At 39.3% G+C, this 21639-nt stretch overlaps 1 protein-coding gene across 2 annotated transcripts in view; it reads left to right on the top strand.

Moving 5' to 3' along the window:
• The window catches only part of LOC136858009 (collagen alpha-1(II) chain), a 209645-nt gene that overhangs the window by 152907 nt on the left and 35099 nt on the right, over nucleotides 1–21639 (top strand). For both annotated transcript variants that reach the window (XM_067137199.2, XM_067137200.2), the window contains 7 exons: nucleotides 119–280; nucleotides 653–850; nucleotides 930–983; nucleotides 1065–1155; nucleotides 12889–13149; nucleotides 15053–15186; nucleotides 15263–15532. In XM_067137199.2, coding sequence (XP_066993300.2) covers nucleotides 119–280; nucleotides 653–850; nucleotides 930–983; nucleotides 1065–1155; nucleotides 12889–13149; nucleotides 15053–15186; nucleotides 15263–15532 — 1170 coding nt within the window. The remainder of the gene's footprint in view (nucleotides 1–118; nucleotides 281–652; nucleotides 851–929; nucleotides 984–1064; nucleotides 1156–12888; nucleotides 13150–15052; nucleotides 15187–15262; nucleotides 15533–21639) is intronic.

The following is a 21639-nucleotide window of genomic DNA, read 5'->3' on the forward strand; positions in this document are numbered from 1 at the left end:
GTGCAACATATGAAATTTGTAAAAATATAAGAAAGGGCATCACAATATACAATATGGTGTGGTAGAGAGTGCAGCTTAACTTCGAAGATTTGAATACAATTCTCTTATATCTATATAGGGTGAGCCAGGAAAGGATGGAGAGCCAGGTCCACCAGGATCAACAGGCCCCAGAGGTGATGCGGGCAAGGATGGAGGCCCTGGACTTCAAGGGCCTCCAGGACCACCAGGTACAGATGGAGAAAGAGGATCCCCTGGACCTTCAGGACCTCGTGGATTTCAGGTGAGTAGTGTCTTCAATCCATAAAATTAGATGATTATGCCTTTGTGTGAAATATTACATCACTTTCAGAGTAGATAGCCTTGTATGTGGGGAGTTACTTTCACTCAGTTAGCAGATGTAATTGTAGTTAATAGCTCATTAATGTAATTAATATAGAGTCACTGCTATACTTTTTCCAAAATATGCTGAGTAGGGGGTTCATGGGATTGGGTTTTAAGACAAACAGGGCTCATTATCAAGCAGATGTAATGTGCGAGATCACTTTTGATCCTCTTCAATCTTAAATAACAAATTTTCATGGTACATTAACATGAGATCTGAAAGCATGTAAGCAGCTTTCATGTTATATTAACTGTAATGATTAATGTTCAGGGTCTGCCAGGAGCAGCTGGCAATCCTGGTTCACCAGGAAAAGATGGTGAACATGGAATCCAAGGTCCTCCAGGTATACCAGGAGCATCAGGTTCTCGTGGAGAAAGAGGTTTTCCAGGAGAGAGAGGTCCTGTAGGTCCCCCAGGACCACCCGGTCCCAGGGGTGAGACAGGATCACAAGGATCAGATGGTTTACCTGTAAGTATATCAGCTCACATTTCCTATAACACGGAATGAACAAGATCAGGTTTTATAATCCATTCTTGTGTGTTTTTAGGGACCGCCTGGATCTCGAGGAGAAAAAGGACACTCAGGAGCCTTGGGTCTTGTTGTGAGTATCTGTACCACTTAGTTAAGAACCATTAATAACTGTTGTTATTTAGACAGTCTGACTGGGATTTTCTGTATTTAGGGACTACCAGGCAGTAGAGGACTTCCTGGACCTCCAGGAGAGAAAGGAGAGAGAGGATCATTGGGACCTTCTGGACCAGAGGGACCACCAGGTACAGACTTAAATATTTCAATTTTTCTTCTGAACATTCAAATAGACAATTTGGGCAAGCAGTTTTGAAGTACAAACACTGGAAAATATTCTTCTTGTTTCAAGCTGATGATATGACCTGAAGCAAAATAAGTATTAATTAACTAAAGTACCAATCACAAAAGTAAAAATAATGACATTCTGGCAAAAAAGGAAAAGAAGTCTTACCTTTTATAGGCTACCATCTTTGACACTGCTATTTGCACTGCAGGAAGAATTGCTGCTGCTAGTACTGCTCACATCTCTCCATAAGAAGTCATCTTCACTCCCGTCTAACATATTTGAGATTCCCGTTTTCTTCAAAGAAATCATGTATCAAGCATGCAATTTCCTCTCACAAAAGAGTCCTACAGGTGATTTCTGAATCTTACCTGTTGAAGAAAGCTTGTGCACACTTTCTTCCATCTGGTACTGATAGAGGTTTTGTACACTGCCCTTGAATGGTTTATTTATTGAAACATCCAATGGTTGAAGTGCCAATGTCAATCCACCAGGAATCACTGCCAAATTGGTTTTCATGCTTTCCAATAATTTCCTAGTATCTTCTGTCAGGTGGCAACAAAAATTGTCCAAGATGAGAAGGGCTGGACATTGAAGGGGAGACCCTGCTCAATTTCCCCAAATTGTTTGTACCCAATCTTGTATGAGTGACGTACACATTCACCCCTTTTCTTGAATGCAAACATGAATCTCTCATAGAAATTTTGCTTTTAGCATTGTTTCTCATTTCAGAAAAATATAAGGTGGAATCTTCCTGCCATCAGTTGTTACAGCAAGCATTGGAGTACAATGTTGTTTTTTGCTTACAGTAGTGCATACAATAACATTCAACGTCCCTTACTTATTGATTGTTAGACTTTATGGCATATCAAAACTGATTGGTGTCTGATCTGTGTTTCCTATTTGGGAAAGCAAATATTTCTTCACTTTCTGCTTCCCATTCGTGAAGCGATGAAAATCAATGACTTTTGGTTGAAATTGTTTGGTATTCTTCAGCATAATAATGTTCTTCGTTGAAAGGAAAGTCCATTCTTCTTCATAAAATTAATCATCCAGCTTCTACTAACTATAAAATCTGAGACACTGATCCCAAGTGTTGCAGCTATTTCCTGTCAGCATTTCATGATAAAAAACACATCCATCATCGTATAATGGAATCTAATATTTCTGCAGATCCTCCTGTGCTTGCAGAAACTTTCCACTTTTTGGGGCTCGAAATGCTTTGCTATATTTGTTGGTCACTTGAAGTGCAATTTTCTGTTTACACCAGTAACACACATTTCACTCGGATACAGAATACTTGTGGCCGGCTGCCCTTTTTCTTGAATACAAACATGGATCTCTTGCGGAAATTTTGCTTTCAGCATTGTTTTTCATTTCAGAAAAACATAAGGTGCAAATGGTGTAACTGATCACCAACAGTTTATATGATGCAGTATTACTCGAATACTTGCTCATTTTGGATATGGGCCGATGACCTTCGATGTTAGGCCCCTTTAAACAACAAGCATCATCATCATTTTCGATATATAAACAATATTAAAATAACAGATCCTCCGTGGCTCAGACGGCAGCGCATGGACCTCTCACCGCTGGATATCATGGTTCAAATCCCGGTCACTCCATGTGAGATTTGTGCTGGACAAAGCAGAGGCGGGACAGGTTTTTCTCTGGGTACTCTGGTTTTCCCTGTCATCTTTCATTCCAGCACCACTCTCCATTCTAATTTCATAGCATCTATCAGTCATTAATAAATCACTTTGGGAGTGGCGACCCCATCGTACTAATAGCCTACATATGATTGATTCATTCATTCCATCCCTGACCTAGTCAATGACTGGAAAACAGGCTGTAGGTTTTCATTTTCATTTTCATTAAAATCATAGAACATGCATATACCCAAAACACTAATAAAATATGTTAGTGAAAAAAATGAAAATCCACAGCCTGTTTCCAGTCATTCAACTAAGTCAGGAATGGAATGAATGATTCCTCCATCTAGCAGCGAGGATAGGAATTGTGCTGGCTGCCAAAGCCTGTTGCACTCCTCTGGGGCAATGATTAATGAATGACAGATGAAATGATATTAGAGAGTGTTGCTGGAATGAAATATGAAAGGGAAAACTGGAGTACCCAGAGAAAAACCTGTCCCGCCTCCACTTTGCCCAGCACAAATCTCACATGGAGTGACCGGGATTTGAACCACGCAACCCAGTGGTGAGAGGCCGGCACATTGCCGCCTGAGCCACGGAGGCTCAATAAAATGTTTGTACTAGACTGAAATAGAGCGTCACTAGTCAGGTCTCTGCTGATTTACTCTCTGAACTAGTGCAGTGGTACCTCCTAACGGGTGATAACAAGAAGTTGGGCAGTATTTGGAATGCCAAATTTCATAATAGGAAGGCTGCTACTTGACATTCCTATTTAGAAGTGCATCTGGAACTGCATGATGAATCAATCATCAAGAGAGTGAGTGTGTCAAGTATGCAAACATTTCTTTCTTCCCACCTTAAACCAAAAAAAAATTGGGGTGTGTAAATTATGCAAGGGTGCTGGTTATGCAAGAAAATACAGTAATAGCATTTCAGTTGATCAAGATATGATAAATTTCCTGATTTATTTGCGTAGGTGAAGGATTTAAACAATGCTAGCAAAAATGATCGATTATTTAAACAGTTACTTTTATTAATTTTATGGTTTCTTTCTACAAATTATATTTTGCATTGTTTAAAGTGATCATCTATGCAAATTAATTTGAGAACTCAAAGTTATTACATTAACTTCTCAGTGAAATCACACTATAGTAAAACACTGATTAACCAAACTTCGCTAAACTGAAACGATCAAGCTGGCATATTGCTTGTAGCAAGCAGCATAATTCTTTTACCCCATATTCCAGTACCCTGCATACTGTTAACCTTCCTCTTCTCTCTCACATTCCACTCATTATTTGCCATTACAACAAGTGTCAAAGAGTATCCGTTTTACCGTGTATTGACCAGGAGGTCCTTCTACATACTTTTGATACTAATCAGTGTAAGTGCTTTACGCATGCTGTTTTAAGATAACAGTGAAAACAATTACTTGTTGTGAAAACTTCTTTTTTGCTAGTGGCTTTATGTCGCACCGACACAGATAGGTCTTATGGCAACGATGGGATAGGAAAGGCCTAGGAGTTGGAAGGAAGCAGCTGTGACCTTAATTAAGGTGCAGCCCCAGCATTTGCCTAGTGTGAAAATGGGAAACCACGGAAAGCCATCTTCAGGGCTGCCGACAGTGGGATTCGAAGAACCCACTATCTCCTGGATGCAAGCTCACAGCCGTGCGCTCCTAACCGCACAGACATCTCGCCCCATGTTGTGAAAACAATTGAAGTTGTTAGATAGATGGAAAATAGGAGACTTTTATGAGACACTAGCTGATGTACCCGTGCTTCGCTACGGGATTCTCAGAAAGACTGACTTTGTGGTTTTCCTAACTGAAATCAACATAGGTCATTACAAAAACGTGAGTATGAATGTAGCGATTAAAAGCAATGCTATCATATAAAATACTCGATCAAATGGAAAGCCGCACGTTTTATTACTATTAACGAACAGTGCTGCGGTTAGATGGAGGTGCCAATCTAATAGTCCAAAGTTCCAGAGCTGGGATGACCAGGCCTCAGATTGCCATGAACACTCATCTGCCATTATTCTGCTAAATATGCACACTGTTAATTCCAGTCAGTGCCTCAAAAGTGGGGTTGAATAGCCCGAATGCTATGACGATCCAGTGTGTTACGTACCAGTAGTATCAAAAAATTTATAAACCAGGGGAATGGCATGCTAAAGAAGAAAGTTATCTAACTCCCCAGCTACTTCCCATCAATATTCAGGCAGGCTGTTACACTCTGTACGACTGGGCGAGTTGACCGTGTGGTTAGCGGTGCGCAGCTGTGACCTTGCATCCGAGAGATAGTGGATTCGAACCCCATTGTCGGCAGCGCTGAAGATGGTATTCCGTTGTTTCCCACTTTCAGACCAGTCAAATGCTGGACCTGTACCTTAATTAAGGCCTTTCCTATCCCATCGTCGCCATAAAACCTATGTCGGTGCGACGTAAATCAAATAAAAATACTCTGTACGCAGCAGTAATCCTATCTACCGGAGATGAGGGGCAACAGAAGCCACAAAGCACATCACGACAAACAATGGTCAATGTAATGTTATTGTTGATCAACGTTATGAGATTTCTATATTGTAGGCCTTCACATTTAGTTTTCTTTCGACTCTGTGATTTGTAAAATATTTTATACCGTAAACTGTAGTTTCTTATTCTCCGACTTTACATACCGATTTTCATTAAATACTGTTTACCCATTTTCTCGTTACTCGGCGCTGATATGGACTTAATAACAAAAATCCAAATTTATGAATATCTTTGTGATCATAGCCAGTACGGTAACAATGTATAAGACATGAATAATAGGAAATTTAATACTATATAACCTTAGTTATGTAGCATTCATCGATTACACCTCTAATAAGAAATATTTGAGATTTAAATTTTAGGCCTTCCCCTAAACTACCATTTCGCTCAGCGTGAATAAAATAATTTACAGCCTAGACTATAGCGACTTATTTCCTGACTTTGCATACCGATTTTCATCAAGATAGGACTACTAATAACAACAATATTTGAGAATTAAATTTTAGGCCTTCCCCTAAACTACGATTTTTCGCAACGTGAATACAATTATTGATAGCCAAAATTGTAGCAACTTATTCCCCAACTTTGCATACCCATTTTATTTAAAATACGACCACTAATAATATAAATAGTTGAGAATTCAATTTTAGGCCTTCCCCTAAACTACCATTTCACTCGGCGTGAGTAAAATGATGTGTAGCCTAAATTGTAGAGGCTCATCCCCCAACTTCACATACCGATTTTCATTAGACCACTAATAACATAAATAGTTGAGAATTCAATTTTAGGCCTTCCCCTAAACTACCATTTCACTCAGCGTGAGTAAAATGATTTATAGCCTAGATTGTAGAGGCTCATCCCCCGACTTCACATACCGATTTCCATTAAATTCTCTTCAACCGTTTTCTCGTGATGCGTGTACATACATACAGACAGACAGACAGACGGACAGAAATTACGGAAATGTAAAAAGTGCATTTTCTTGTTACTATGGACATGACCGATACAGAAATACCATTATTGTCAAATTCTGAGCAATGTACAGACAAAACTCTTATTTTATATATATAGATAGCAGCAGATTATACTATCGGTACCTTATCTCAACAGTATTTGACAACTTAAAGCAAAGCCAACATTTCAGGAAAACTTGTCAAAGATTTCAAAATGCAAAATTATGATAAATTAAACAAAGCCCTATTTCTGAGGTTTACCCAGCAATGTACTAAAGGAATGCTGCTATCCAAACCTATACTTACAGCCTGTTGAACAGAGCAATGAACCCACACCAGCTGAAACAATGCTGATCAGGCAGCCAAGTGATATAACTGATCGCAAGTGTGTGAGAAAAAAAGTTTTTCTTAACTTTTAATGTGAGAATTTCTAATCTTCTGAATTTTCTGAAATAATGTATCTAAGTAGTTTACTATATATTTACATAAAGACTATTTTGAATTAAAACAATACTGCATGCACATAGGAATGGAATGTTTTTCCCTTTTGCTCTAACAATAGTTTCCCTTTAGTTCGATTATGTGGCATTTTAGTGTATATCAAGATGGAAACAGTACTGGTACAACTTTATAGATACAATTTGATATATATCACCTTGTTTTAATGGCAGTTTGAAAATACTGGACTATCATTCCTTTAATGAATCTGGATATATAAGAAACAAGTTTTACAGCATACAATGTAGATAAATATAATTAGAAGTATTTCCTGAAACAACTCTACAAAAGTAAATCTTTCTTTTATGGCAAATATCTGCTAAAATTTCGGCTGTAGCCAAGCATCCCTCCAAAAGAAACCACAACATCTTATTTAAAACAAAAAGCAACTCAAACCCAGAAACTCAGAAGAAAAAATTGGAGAGTCTATAGAAATAAAGTACCGTGCAGTTAGGGTCGCATAGTTATTAGCTTGCATTTGGCAAATTGTGGGTTCAAATCCTTGAAGATGATTTTCTTTGAGCATTCAGTCTGTAAGCCTCTGTGAATTTACTAAATGCTGCCAAAATCCTTTATTTGTAACTATCACTGTTGCATCATTCAGTTCCATACATCATATCTTTAAATCATTAGAAACTGAACCTAATCTTCATCATCTTGGACTATCTCTACTTCTCTACCATCCACACTTGAGTCCATTATTCTCCTTCATTATTCTCACATTAACCCACCACTAAAGATGGTTAATGCATACAGCTTCATCAATTGAGTTCATTCGTAACTTAGGCTTTATCCCCTCATTCAGAGTACCCTCCTGCCATTATTCCCACCTGTTGCTACCAGTGATCATTCTTGCTACTTTAATGTCTGTTACTTCTAACTTATAAATAAAATATCTTAAATCTACCCAGTTTTCACTTTTGTAAAGCAAACTTGGTCTGGAAACAGATCGGTATAAAGTTAGTTTCATCCAGGAGCTGCCTTCTTTCTTACCGAATACTGATGAATAGAACTGCGAGCTCACTGTATTAGCTTTGTTGCCCCTTGAGTCAATCTAACTTACTATACTACATCCTAGGAGAATACACATCCTTAATCAAATAATCTACCTGTTCCAGCTTTGTATTCCCACTCTGACATTTAGTTCTCTTGGATTTCTTACCTACTGACATCAATTTAGTCTTGGAAAGGCTAATTTTCATACCATACTCATTGCACTTATTTTCAAGTTCCAAAGTATTAGACTGCAGGCTTTCAGCACAACCTGCCATTAACACCAAGTCATTGGCATAGGGCAAACTGCTTACTACATTTCCACCAAACTGAACCCCTCCCTGCCACTTTATACCCTTCAGTAGATGGTCCATGTAAACTATGAATTTAAAAAAAGGTGAAAAGTATTACAGCCTTGCCTTCCACCTGTGAGTACGTTGAAACAAGAACTAATTCTACCATCAATTCTCACTGCTGCCCAATTGTCAATACAAATGCCTTTGATTGCTTTTAATAATCTATCGTTAATCCCATAGTCCCCCAATACAGTAAATATCTTTTCCTTTGGTACTCTGTCATATGACTTCTCTAGATCTATGAAACATAACTGTCTACTCCTCTCATAGCATTTTTCAATTACCTGGTGCATACAGTACTGAAACTCTGACCCTGACAGCACTTCAGTGGTCTGAAACCACATTGGTTTACACCCAATTTACTCTCAACCACTGATCGCAACCTCCATTCCAAAACACCAGTGAACACCTTGCCTGGTATACTGATCATTGAAATACCTAAATAGTTGTAATCCTTGCTTATATATATAGTAGGTGCAATTACTGCCTTTGTCCAAACAGAAGGTATATGTATCTTACTAAAATCCCGTGCTAATCATATTATTCTATGAAGCTATTTCATCTCTGCCTTTCTGCTATCTTTCACCATTTCAGGTCTTAATTTCATCTATTCCTGCTGCTTTAAGACAATGGAGGTTTTTGCCATCCTTTCCTTTTCCTCAAGCATCATTTCACCAGCATCAATGTCCTCCTCCCCATGAGCTCAGCTGTTCGTGACATCACCAGAAAAATGATCTTTTATGTTGAGAGGATGTTTTAAATATTCATTCCACCTGTCCAGTGATTCCCTGGGATCTATTATGAGTTCTGCTGATTTATTCAAAACACTATTCATTTCCTTTTATCCTCCCTTTCCATTTCTACTGCTTTATAACAATGGAGGTTCATTTACATGCCTAACAGAAACTATGTTGTGTGCAATAACATTCCTGATGAACAGTCCTACCTCATACTCTGCCTTTACCTTTTACACCTGTTAAGAATACTTTATAATATCCTATCATTTCTCATTATCTCCCCTTACCCGAATATCATTGACTCCTAACACATCCAAATGCATCCTCTTTGCTGAATCAGCCAGTTCTACTTTCTTTCTTCAGTAAGCCTCATTAGTATTGATAACTCCCCTTCAAATTCCATTTAATTTGCCAAGTTGTTTCCAAGGAGTCCCTTGCCTGTCAAATGGAAGTGGAACTCCATTACTCCCATAGGTATGAGGCTTGCATAAAATATTCTGAGCTTGGTAAATTCTGTGAAGCAGGATGCTACCCTATATACACACAATGCCAGTTATGATCTCTCTCTGACCAGGTGAGTTAGCCATGCGGTTAGGGTCGCGCAGCTGTGAGCTTGCATCTGGGAGATAGTGGGTTCGAACCCCACTGTCAGCAGCCCTGATGATGGTTTCACGTGGTTTCCCATTTTCACACCAGGCAAATGCTGGAGCTGTATCTTAATTAAGGCCGCGGCCGCTTCCTTCCCACTCCTAGGCCTTTCCTATCCCATCGTCGCCATCAGACCTATCTGTGTCAGTGCGACATAAAGCAAATAGCCAAAAGAAAAAAAAAAAATCTCTCTCTCTCTGAAGGATTAGGGACCATCTATGGGTTGTATAGGCCTAGCTACCTAAGCACAAGGAGGGCCATGACTCAGAATATGTCCAAGATACCCACTCCTATTCCACTGCAACTGGTATTCCGAATCTCAGGACCACTTACTTGGCCACTCTGCTGTTGCCCATGGTTCATAAACTAGGACATGACTACAGTACACACACCATGAAACATCCACTAGAAAAAAATGAGAGAGAGAGAGAGAGAGAGAGAACACCTGAATAACATGAATTTCTAGGGTTCTCAATATACGTACATAAATTACCAGTATGCAAGTCTGACTATGAAAGCACAGGGTCCCCTAAGTTATACCCTAGAACAGTAACAGAAATTGCCCAAAACTGCCCGTCTGACCACTAGTTGAGAGATACATTGCAGATGTTCCAAAGATATCCTTAGTGCTTGTGGGAGTCTGGTGGGGAGATATAATATAAGAAGATGCACAGTGACCACCTTCGTAGTTGATTTTAACTGCCTGGGGAGACTTTTACCTCAGATAAAGAGGGGTACATCAGCGCCTTGATAAAAATTACTGTAATGTATTCAAAATCTTAGCAATTAAGGTCAGTTGCATAAAACATCACTGCAATCCAACCTGGGAAAAGAACTTAATAGTAAAACCTAAAATGGCTCATGCCATGACAGTTTCCAAAATATAGCAACCTCCTCATTTCAGCAGTCTTCAGTGTATACTAGCAAAAAATATTTTGCAAGTAAAATTGTACTTTCCATCTATTTTCCTCTTTATTTCAAGCCAAATCACAAGGTACGACAAGCATTTATATGATTTTATTATATTGGAATCACAGAAGCAATTCTCTCCTGTGCAAGTAAGACCTGAATCTATTATAATGACTCAAAATACATTTTTTACAATTTGCTTTATGTCACACTGACACATACAGGTCTTAGGCAATGATGGGATAGGAAAGGGCTAGGAGTGGGAAAGAAGCGGCCATGGCTTTAATTAAGGTACAGCCCCAGCATTTGGCTGGTGTGAAAATGGGAAACCAGGAAAACCACCTTCAGGGCTACCAACAGTGGGGTTAGAACCCATTATCTCCCAACTGCTGTTTCAAAATAAAAGCTTTCTACTTTATTAATGTTTTCCTAATAAAGTGCATTCGAAATAAGTCTCTGTAATGACAGTGGTTGGCAGCGGTATTGCGTATGTTCGCAATGCTCCAGCCGACCCGAGCCTGATGCAATGCTACTAGAGTCAAGGTTGGGGAGAGATGGTCAGTAGCTTGTGAGAGTCAAGATGCTTCCTACAGGGGACTGAATGTTATGTTTTTAGAGGAGAGGATTTTCCAGGAAGGAAACAAATACACAGACACAGTGAAAAGAATATTTTCTTGAACGGTTTCCCGACTCAGTTCTAATGTAGTGTGATACTGTGCAAGATTCGGTAAGTAAATTTCATAGCCGCGGTGCCATATTTGATGCTCTGAAGAGTGGAAGAGAAACTTGTGGATATTTCCGACATGCTCCTTAAAAGCCTATAAAAATCCATGGTCAAATGGTGTATAGTTCTTCACAGTGCATACAGCAACAAGAAAGAAGCTAAATCTTTATCCGTTGTTCAGGAGTTGAAGTTGACGGGTACAGAGAAAAGGACTTTTAAATGCAAGCAGTTTCAGCAGTTTTGTTAATCAACATGGAAAGGAAGTATTACACAGAACAATTTTGATCAATGAAGCTTGGTTTCACTTAACTTGTTACATAAAAAGTTCAAGTCAAAATACCCGCCCTGGACATCTGAAAATGCACATACAATTTGTGAAACACAACTTCATTCTCAAAAGATTGGCATGTGGATTGTAATCTGATGTTTACGAATTATTGGGCAGATATTTTTAATAGCATGGTAGATTCAGGAGTTACTGTAATGAAATCTTGCACAGTTCATTACGGAATGAAACAGAACTTATTCTTCCAACAAGACGGAGTCACAGTTCATACCTCCCGTCATTCCATGTAATTTTTAAGTGATACTTTCAGAGAACAAATAATTTCACGAAGGCTCTGGCCACCATGTAGTCCCAAAGTGTCACCTTCTGAGTTTTTTCCTGGGGTGCTGCCAAGCCTCAGTTTACCAGCCTACTATCAGAATTAACAGTGACAAACTTGTTCAAGATAATTCTAGAACAGGAACTTACCAAGGACATCTCAATGTTATTGTAGAATCGTCCAGGTATCTTGTAGTAATACTATCTTGTAAGACAGCAGAATTATGTAGAATAATAGCCAGTATATATATGGAAAGTGTTAAGAGAATTGCACTAAGTAGTTGAAGGTGAGTTATGAAGATGTATAATTGAAACCTACTGTGGCAGACCAATCGTGGTTTACTGTATGAGAGGAGAAGTTATGTAGACTGATGTGTTGATAGTTAGTGTGCTGTTGCAGTTATACTGACAATGTGATGGCAGGTCATTCATAAATTAGTATGTATTTAGTATGTGATGAGTTCAGTGAGTGAGTTATAAGTCAAGACAGTCAGTAGCTGATGTAGCAAGCTATCATAAATCAGTCGTACCATATTGATACTGCTTTGTGGATTGATTGAAAATTATTGTGTAGCCTCTATTTCACCATGTTATCATACTGTTTTTGTGTTAAGTGAATATGCATATATATATATATATATATATATATATATATATATATATATATATAAAAGTGTAGTCAGTGATAGCAGTGATGTTATTATTTAACTACATCGCTGCACCTACGTCATACATTATTACAGAACCATTGTGCTTTTAATCTCTTGTTTCACTGTGTTGCACAATCTCTCAAGCTGTCTGTTCACATCTAACCCTGAGCAGACACTGCTGCCATTTGAACTGTGCACTTAGATAGGCCACAACTGCACTGCTTGCTGTGAAGAGTCATTTCTAATGCAGTGTACAAGCATCCCTTTCTTTTTACTTCTTTCTAGTTCACAAAACTTCAAGTTTTCTCTTGTTTCTGTAAAATGTATCCTTAATACTTGCAGTTGAAAATGTAATTACTTTTAAATTCTGCTTCAGAAAATTTTAAAGACTGTTATATTTGTATTAAACACTAACTTAAATGCAATGTTTAGGTCGACAAGGAGAACGAGGACCCCAGGGACCTGTTGGTTCACAAGGTCCCCCAGGTGAACCTGCTGAGAGGGGTGACCCAGGACCACCTGGTCCTCCTGGAGAGGCAGGTGCTCCTGGTGGACCAGGAGAGAGAGGACCACCAGGACCACAGGGATTACAAGGCTTTCCAGGTCCACAGGGGTCTGCTGGAGTTGCAGGTGCCAAGGGTGAACGTGGATTCAATGGCATCAAGGGTGAACAAGGAAATTCAGGTCCACCAGGTAAGTCTTACAGAGCTCGTTTAAATAGAAAATACAGCTCAATATTGATATAAAACTGATAGACAAATAAATAAGTTATGCTTCTTTATTCTATTGCTACTAATATTCAGATTCAGAGTTTTATTTTCCTATTCAGGTTAATCATATCCAGTTTCAACTGGTGCAAATATGGAATATTTGGATTAAAATAGACATTACTGCACTTCTCAAGTCCATATTGTTATTTTTTCTTTTTTAAGCATAGAGATTTTAATTGAAATATCAACTGAATTTCAGTTATTTAATTTGATTTCAAAGTTTTTGGTGGGATTCACAGTGTTGAACCCTTGAACTATCAGGAGTGACAAGTGGTTAAGTTTTGTTCAACTGTAGATCTAGGAAGCTGCTTCACTTCAGAAATCTAAGGTTCAAATCCAAGCTCACATCATCTATTTTGATAGGTGTTCCATGAGTATTTGTAAGCAAATGGTATAATACCTAGTCTGTTCTAGAACATCTATCTCATTCTATGGTAGGCCTACATCACATATTTGCAGGTTATCATATATCTGTCCGGCTCCATGGCTAAATGGTTAGCGTGCTGGCCTTTGGTCAGAGGGGTCCCGGGTTCGATTTCCCGGAAGAGTCGGGAATTTTAACCATCATTGGTTAATTTCGCTGGCACGGCGTCTGGGTGTATGAGTTGTCTTCATCATCATGCCAAATCAAAAGACCTACATCTGGCGAGCCGAACATGTCCTCGGACACTCCCGGCACTATAAGCCATACGCCATTTCATTTCATCATATATCTAAACATATGTACACACATACTGCTAATGATTAAGGCTCAGATGTTTATGACATGTCATATTATTTTCCTGACTTCCATTTGAGCCACAACTATAAGTAAAGGATTTTGATACACTTACAGCTTCACTATCTTCCATTTTGTCAGATTTTTCCAAAGATCTCTGTGAATTTATGGTATCCACCAACATTCCTCTTAAAAAAGCAAATAACTAATATTTTAGAACCTTCATGGTGAAGTACAAGACACAGCCGATTACAACCAAATCAATATTGAGGAAAAGCTATTTTTCATCATATTAAGAAAATGTACTGCAAATGATAAGACACAGAGTAGACGGCATTAAGATGTGGGTGTCTTTAGAAGAAAGTACATAAATTTTTGGAAGATATGTCATAAATGTTGCTGCTGAGATGCCTCTTTGCTGACCAACCTGGTGACATATTTCTTCTAAATTCTGAAGTTCCTGAAGCAATGAAATATTCTCAAATTGTGATCCTTTTCAACCATTCTGTAGAACTGTGTTTTGGGAATGGTGAAGTTATGTGGAAATACATCCTTCTATTATTGTAACTGATGCTGCATTTACATGGTAAACGCTGGAGAAATTCTTAAGATTTTGTGTTCTTCAACAGTGCATATAAATTGTCTAGCTCATGGCTAGCATAGAATTGCCTAAGTAATGCAGCAAAACTTTTCTGATGCTGATAGGTTATTATCAGACAAAATATATTTTTCAAAGCTCCATTGAGGTTGGCCAAATTTAAACAAGACACACCTGTCCCTCTTCTACCCCAGCCACTACTTACTTGTTGGGGTACATGATGCAATCCATTTGACTAATACTAATGCTATGAAGACATAAAAAAAGTTGTATCTGATTTTCATAGCAGTGAAGCATCTTCTATTAAAATTATCCAAGAACTGTTTTCAATTAGGTTGTTGGGTTTAGCCTACATAAAGTCAAACTATGGAGGCATCACTTAGTAAATACAGATAATGACAATATTTTTATTTTCATGTACTAGTTTTATAAAAATACTAATGACATAATGAGTAGAAATAACTTCAAGAATGATAGCAAATATAAAGTGAAATATTTCAATGTTTACAGGTAGTCCAGGAGAACCTGGGCCTCCAGGTCTCATTGGTTTGACTGGTGCTAAGGGGGGAAGAGGTGAACCAGGTCCAAGAGGAGAAGTGGGCATTATGGGAGCCCCAGGCAGGCCTGGGGAACCAGGACAGGCAGTAAGTATACCCAAAACACCTCCTACAGAGATAGACTCTATGATATGAACTGTATTCATCTCTGTATTGTTTGCAGGGACAACCAGGTTCACAAGGTCCACCAGGTCCTGCAGGGATACCAGGTATCAAAGGTTCACATGGAGATGCAGGTCGTCAGGGCAATCCTGGGCCTCCAGGTCAGCCTGGAGCACCAGGTCCAGAGGGTCACAAGGGAGACACTGGATCTGAGGGGCCACCAGGACCTCCTGGGCAGCCTGGCCCACAAGGACCTGCTGGAGACCGAGGACTACCAGGACTTCCAGGCCCAAGTGGACCTGCTGGCCAGAGAGGTTTCCGAGGATCTCCGGTAATTTATGCCTACTTCTTAGTTTGAAACTGGCACTTTTATATATTTCCTTAGAGCAAAAGAGGCAATATTTGTGACAATTACTTTTTATAACTAGGATCCCAAAATACGAAGGAAAAAATGTTTGTGTGGTACAAGAATAACTACTGCAATTGGATGTTAAAGTAGTTTTTGTATGAAATATATTTGAATGACTGATCTTCAACAAACAGCTTAATAGATACTAGAGAGAAACAATTTTATTGAAACAAAATGAGGCTAATCCATGAAGGAAGTGCAATAATTCACTTGTCAACTCTCGATATCTTAGATATACTGTAGAAATAAGCAGAATTCAGATGACATGTTTTTTGTATCTTACATAACTTTTCCAAATTTCTCCTTGATTTCCTGGAAAAATTAAATGGGGTAGCCTTGCCATGGTTGCCTCTCCCAAGGCAGCCAGTAATTCTCAGGGTACTGTATGTATGTTCAATCCTCAGCCCTAAGGCTGGTTGGATCCTCAACAGCTCCACCATCAGCTGTTATACAGGGTGGCGCACGAATAGCTGACACATTTAATTTTAGAATAACAACTAATAACACTAATGAATGACATTTTAGACACAGGCAGCTTGGACCCTGGAAATACATTTCACTATATCATAGGTTCAACGTGGCCTCCACTGTGGCGGATAACCTCTTCGAGACGAGTACGCACGTTTCTGATGACTTTGCGGCACAGGTCTTCATGAATTTCACTGCAGAGCTGCACAATCCAAGCAAGCATTTCCACGTGGCTTTGAGGTCTTGAAGCAAAGAATTTTTTTTTTTTTCAAGTAGCCCCATAAAAATAAATCACATGGATTTAAATCAGAGCTTTAAGGAGGCCATGAGAATCCGCCATTATTGTTGTACTATGGGTAACGAAGAGACATTATGCGATCACCAAATACTCCCTTCAAAAACTCAAGAACATCGTTAGCTGTGTGAGGTGTTGCAATATCTTGCATAAACCACTGCATATGAATAGGGATAGTGAGAATTAGAGGCATGAATTTGTTCCCCAGAATGTCCTTGTATCACTGTGCATTAATTGTGTGACTAAAGAAAAATGGTCCAATTAAGCCATGACTTGACAGAGCTATCCACAGACTCACTTTATCTCCATACGTGCTTTTTCGTGAATAATGTGGGGTTTTTCTGTAGCCCAAAACCGCACAATCTGTTTATTAACTGCCCCGTTGAGATGAAAATAGGCTTCATCAGAGAACCAAGTGTTAAAAAGTACTTCATCTTTATCTTGAGTCCATGAGGCACACTGCAATCTCTTCTCCCTGTGAAGATCTGTGAGCTTGTGTAGTACAGTCATTTTGTACAGGTGCAACTGAAGGTCACCATGTAACATTCTTTGAACTGAATGGTGCGATATTCCAGTTCGTCTTGAAGCTCCCCATGTTGACTTGTGTGGGTTGTGCTGCCTAGCAACCCACAGGAGACCGAACTGCTGGTGCACGTGGTTGCTTTTCTTCCTTCACACTGCCTTGTTCTTCAAAGTTTCTGTATAAGCGAAGGATGCTGTTCCTTGCTGGTGCCCACCTAATCTGAAAGACAGCTCGAAATTTCCTTTGTGTCGCCACAACATTTTTTGATTCGCAATAAAAGATAACTGTTTTGGCGCACTGCTGAACGGAGAGTCAGCCGTGGTCGACCATGGCAGAAAGCTCACTGGAATGCAGGCATTTGGAGACAAAGCAGCAGTGTCACCTGTACAGATATTTCCATGAAACAGGGCAGGTGTGCGCAAAATTTTAACAACATAGTACATAAATTGCATTTTATATTTGCTTTTCAAATGTGTCAACTATTCGTGCGCCACCCTATAGATGGCCTAAGCATCACTGAAGAGGCGTACTAGGAAAATGAGAAGTGAGGTAGTTTCCCGTTGCTTTCCTCACCAAGCCATAAGCTGCTATTATATATCAGTCTGTCAAGCTCACTGAAATGCATGAATCAACTGACCCTATGAGCAACATTTTCACATCATTCATAGCAGTGGCTGGCTGCAAAAGGAATGACATTAGTAGCATCACTCATACCTTGATCACTTTCATATTGTCAAAGCCAAGGATAAGACTGAGACAGATCAATGAAAGTAACAAAATTGCTCTAGCCTATACCAGAAGACATAGTGCGCTGCAAACACTACTGTAGGTCCCGCCAGAAAAGGCATAATTCTCAGGATACTGTGTTAATTTATTCCAGACATCGTAGTCATACGTCTCTCAATGCTATATATATCAATCCGATGTAAAAATTTGGTTTCCGATCTAACACAGAGTAATCACTTCTCTTTTTACCAAATTATCACTTAATTCTTTTACTTGGCTGATCTCACAAGGTCTCTATTATTTGGTTTAACCCACCAGGACACATGCTCTGTTTTGTAACATATGGGTGCGCGCTAGGTAAATTTTTACTCACGCAGTTTATTATTATGAAACACCATATGCAAGTTACTCTCCTCTCTTTTCAAGAAATAAAATGCCATGTTTGTATTATACCATAATCTAATAATATATTGTGGGTAGAAAATTTTAAATTGCTGTGTAACCCATTAATTAAAATTACATGATCTATAGAAATGTACATTCATTTTCTCCATTTTTATAATGAGTAATACGTTTATTAATTCTGTTTAAAAATTCAATATAAAACAAGATATTCAGTTATATGACAATTGTACATTACTTGCATTAGCCCTAATGAAAAGCTATTATTAATCCAACATTGACAGAGGTGAACAATTTCGGGTATATTATCCAAATCGCACATAAGCATAGAATTATGAAGTCTATGAGGACGGTTTGAAAAGTTCTCGGAATCACCGCTAGATGTCAGTGCTAGAGCAACGAGGTTACCACGCAATAATCACACATCCTTTGTGAGTGAACACGTGGCGTGTCAGTGCTCTAGCTGCAGGAGTGTAGTAGTGACGACTCTTTGTTGTTGTTCCCACGTAGTGATTTGTGACAATGGAAAAAAACTGAGATTCGAGCAGTGATTAAATACTTTGTAAAGAAAGGCATGAAAGCAAAATTCATGCCGACTTTCAGAACACACTGGGGGACTCTGCTCCTTCATTTTCAACTGTTGCCAAGTGGACCAGCAAGTTTAAATTTAGTCGGGAGAGCTTGGATGATAATCCGCGTAGTGGATGGCCAAAAAGTGTTACGACCCCAGAATTTTTTGCAAAAGTGCATAAAATGGTCATGGAGGATCATCGACTGAAAGTGCGGGAGATTGTTGAAGCTGTAGGGATGTCTTCTGAACAGGTATATTATATTTTAACCGAAGAATTGGGTATGAAAAAATTATCCGCAAGATGGGTGCCGCGGCTCTTGACATTGGACAATAAACGCACCAGATTGGAAATGTCCAAACAAAGTCTGGCCCATTTTCAGTGCAACCAACAAGATTTTTTCACCAGTTTGTGACTACAGATGAAACTTGGGTCCACTACTATACCCCAGAGACAAAACAGCAGTCAAAGCAGTGGAAACATGCTGATTCACCACCACCAAAGAAAGCAAAGGCAGTGTGTTCGGCCGGAAAGGTCATGGCCTCAGTTTTCTGGAATGCAAAAGGCATTCTGCTGATAGATTATCTTTCTACTGGCCAAACAATTATGGGGCAATACTATGCAAACCTCCTAGACCAACTACAGGAAAAGATACGTGAAACAAGGCCTGGTTTGGCAAGGAAAAAGGTCATCTTTCATCAGGACAACGCTCCGCCGCACACAAGTGTTATTGCCATGGCAAAACTTCATGAACTGGGGTACGAATTGTTGCCACATCCACCTTATTCACCTGATTTGGCACCATCAGACTTTCATCTATTCCCCAAAGCTGAAAATTTTCCTTGGTGGATGGAGATTTTCTACAAGGGAAGAACTGACAGCCGAATTGGAGAGGTATTTTGCAGGCCTGGAGGAATCTCATTTTCGAGATGGGATCAAGGCATTGGAACATCGCTGGACCAAATGCATTAGTCTACAGGGAGACTATGTTGAAAAATAAAAGCAGTTCCACCGAGGTAAGATACTTAATTCTAGAACATTCCGAGAACTTTTCAAAGCACCTACGTATTTCCTCCAACAGGTTTTTACACGATTATTACACCAGTGATTGATAACCCGGCATTACTCGCTAGGTTTTTGCATGTGCTGTTACTCGCCAGTGAGCGCAGTGTTCCCCTTTATGTTTTGAGGCCAAAATATGCCCGTGTAAAGATGAAGGTATTTTTAATATGTCAATGTGAGATATTTATTTATTTAGGAACACAACCGAGTAGAATGGCTATGGGGCCAAGCTCTGCATTCGGGAGATGCATAAGTTCGAATCCCACCATTGGCTGTCTTGAGAATGGTTTTCTGTGGTTTCCTGTTTACACTTCCAGGCAAATTCTGTGACAGTTCCTATTCGTAGGTCACAGCCTATTCCTTCCACCTCCTTACCCGATTTCATTCACCATCATTCATTTCATCTTCATTCGCTCCTCAACTGAGGTTGGCATCAAGAAGGGCACCCGGACGTAAAACAAGTTATATAAATTCATCTCAGCACATCCCCGACCCTGTACCAAGAAACAGGACTAAGGGATAGGCTAACAATTTTTTTAGGAACATGAATACTTAAATTTAAACAAACTGTTATTTATTTAGGAACATAAATACTTAAATTTAAACAATTTTGAGACAGGAGTATGCTTAGTATGAACTAAATAATGCAAACATATAATCCAGCATAGGGGGTCCCTACAGTACGTAGGGCTGCTTGAAATACCCAATACAACCCGCTGACCAACAGGTAGCCCAATTCCTGGGGGCTTTAAAATAATGGGACACCCTCTCTCCAGGGGTCATTAATATAGAGGGCCCTTGCCCTGGGTTATGGGTGAAGACCTCAACGACATCTATGGTAGAGAAGATGGACTTCAGTACGGTGGAGATGAGGAAGGGGCAAACCCGTAGCATCTGTCCTCCAGAGGAGCGGCTACAAAAGGCGCCTTGACTCCATGTTAGGGGTGGCCTAATTTGAACCTGACAGAAGGTAATAAAATGCCTTTGGGAGTGGCAAACTCATCGTACAAACAGCCTAAAAATGAGTGCGAGTCAATCGAGGCCTCGAAAAATGCTAGGGCATCACCCTGAAGTGATGCGCAGTTCCCGGTGCTCTGGGCGAACTGTGAGAAGTGGGCTACCAGACATTACAAAAATCGGTATCATCAATGCCATGACTTTGAATAGCAAGGTATAAGAACTGATAGAGTATATGGAGAAGAAAGACATAGCAATAATGGGAATGAGTGAAACAAAATGGAAGGGGAAAGGTCAAAAAGAATTGAAGAAAGGGTATAATTTTGGAGTGGAGGAAAGATGGCAACAAATTGTGTTGGAGTTATATTGAGAGAAGACCTAGCACAATATGTGGACAAAATTGACCAAATCAGTGACAGGATAATTGAAGTTAGACTCGGACTTGAGAGTGGAATCAAGGATTTTATACAGGTTTATGCACCCTGCCTGATCAGGGAATGCAGATGAATGTTTAGAAGAGTTTCTAGAAGAACTGGAAAGTTGTACTGAAGACAAAGAGGTTATAATAATGGGAGATATGAATGCACATGTTGGAACAGACAGACAGACAGACAGACAGACAGACAGGGAAAAGAAGAAATAATTGGCCCCTACAGTTATGGAAACTAAGATGAAGAAGGAAATTTGGTAATAGACTTTTGTAGAAGGAATGGATTAATTATTGGCAATACGTGGTTTAGAAAAAAGAACTCACATAGAAAGACAAAGACAATAACTGATCTTATTCTGGTGGAGAAGGAGAAACGAAGACAACTGGAAGATGTGACAGCAGTGCCAAGAGTAGATTTCAAAGGAGACCATAAAGTGGTGATAGCCAAATTTAGACTTGGTAAAATAACGAAGTTAATAGAAAAAAAAGGGCAAGAAAAATAAATGGATTGAAGTTAAAAGAGAAAGAAATAAGAGAGAAGTTTCAAGAGGATCTGAAGAAAGAAATTCCCAAAGATTACGTGAACAGCGTGGAAGA

The sequence above is a fragment of the Anabrus simplex genome, chromosome 1 (genome assembly GCF_040414725.1).
Source record: "Anabrus simplex isolate iqAnaSimp1 chromosome 1, ASM4041472v1, whole genome shotgun sequence".
NCBI classification, from domain to species: Eukaryota; Metazoa; Arthropoda; class Insecta; order Orthoptera; family Tettigoniidae; genus Anabrus; species Anabrus simplex.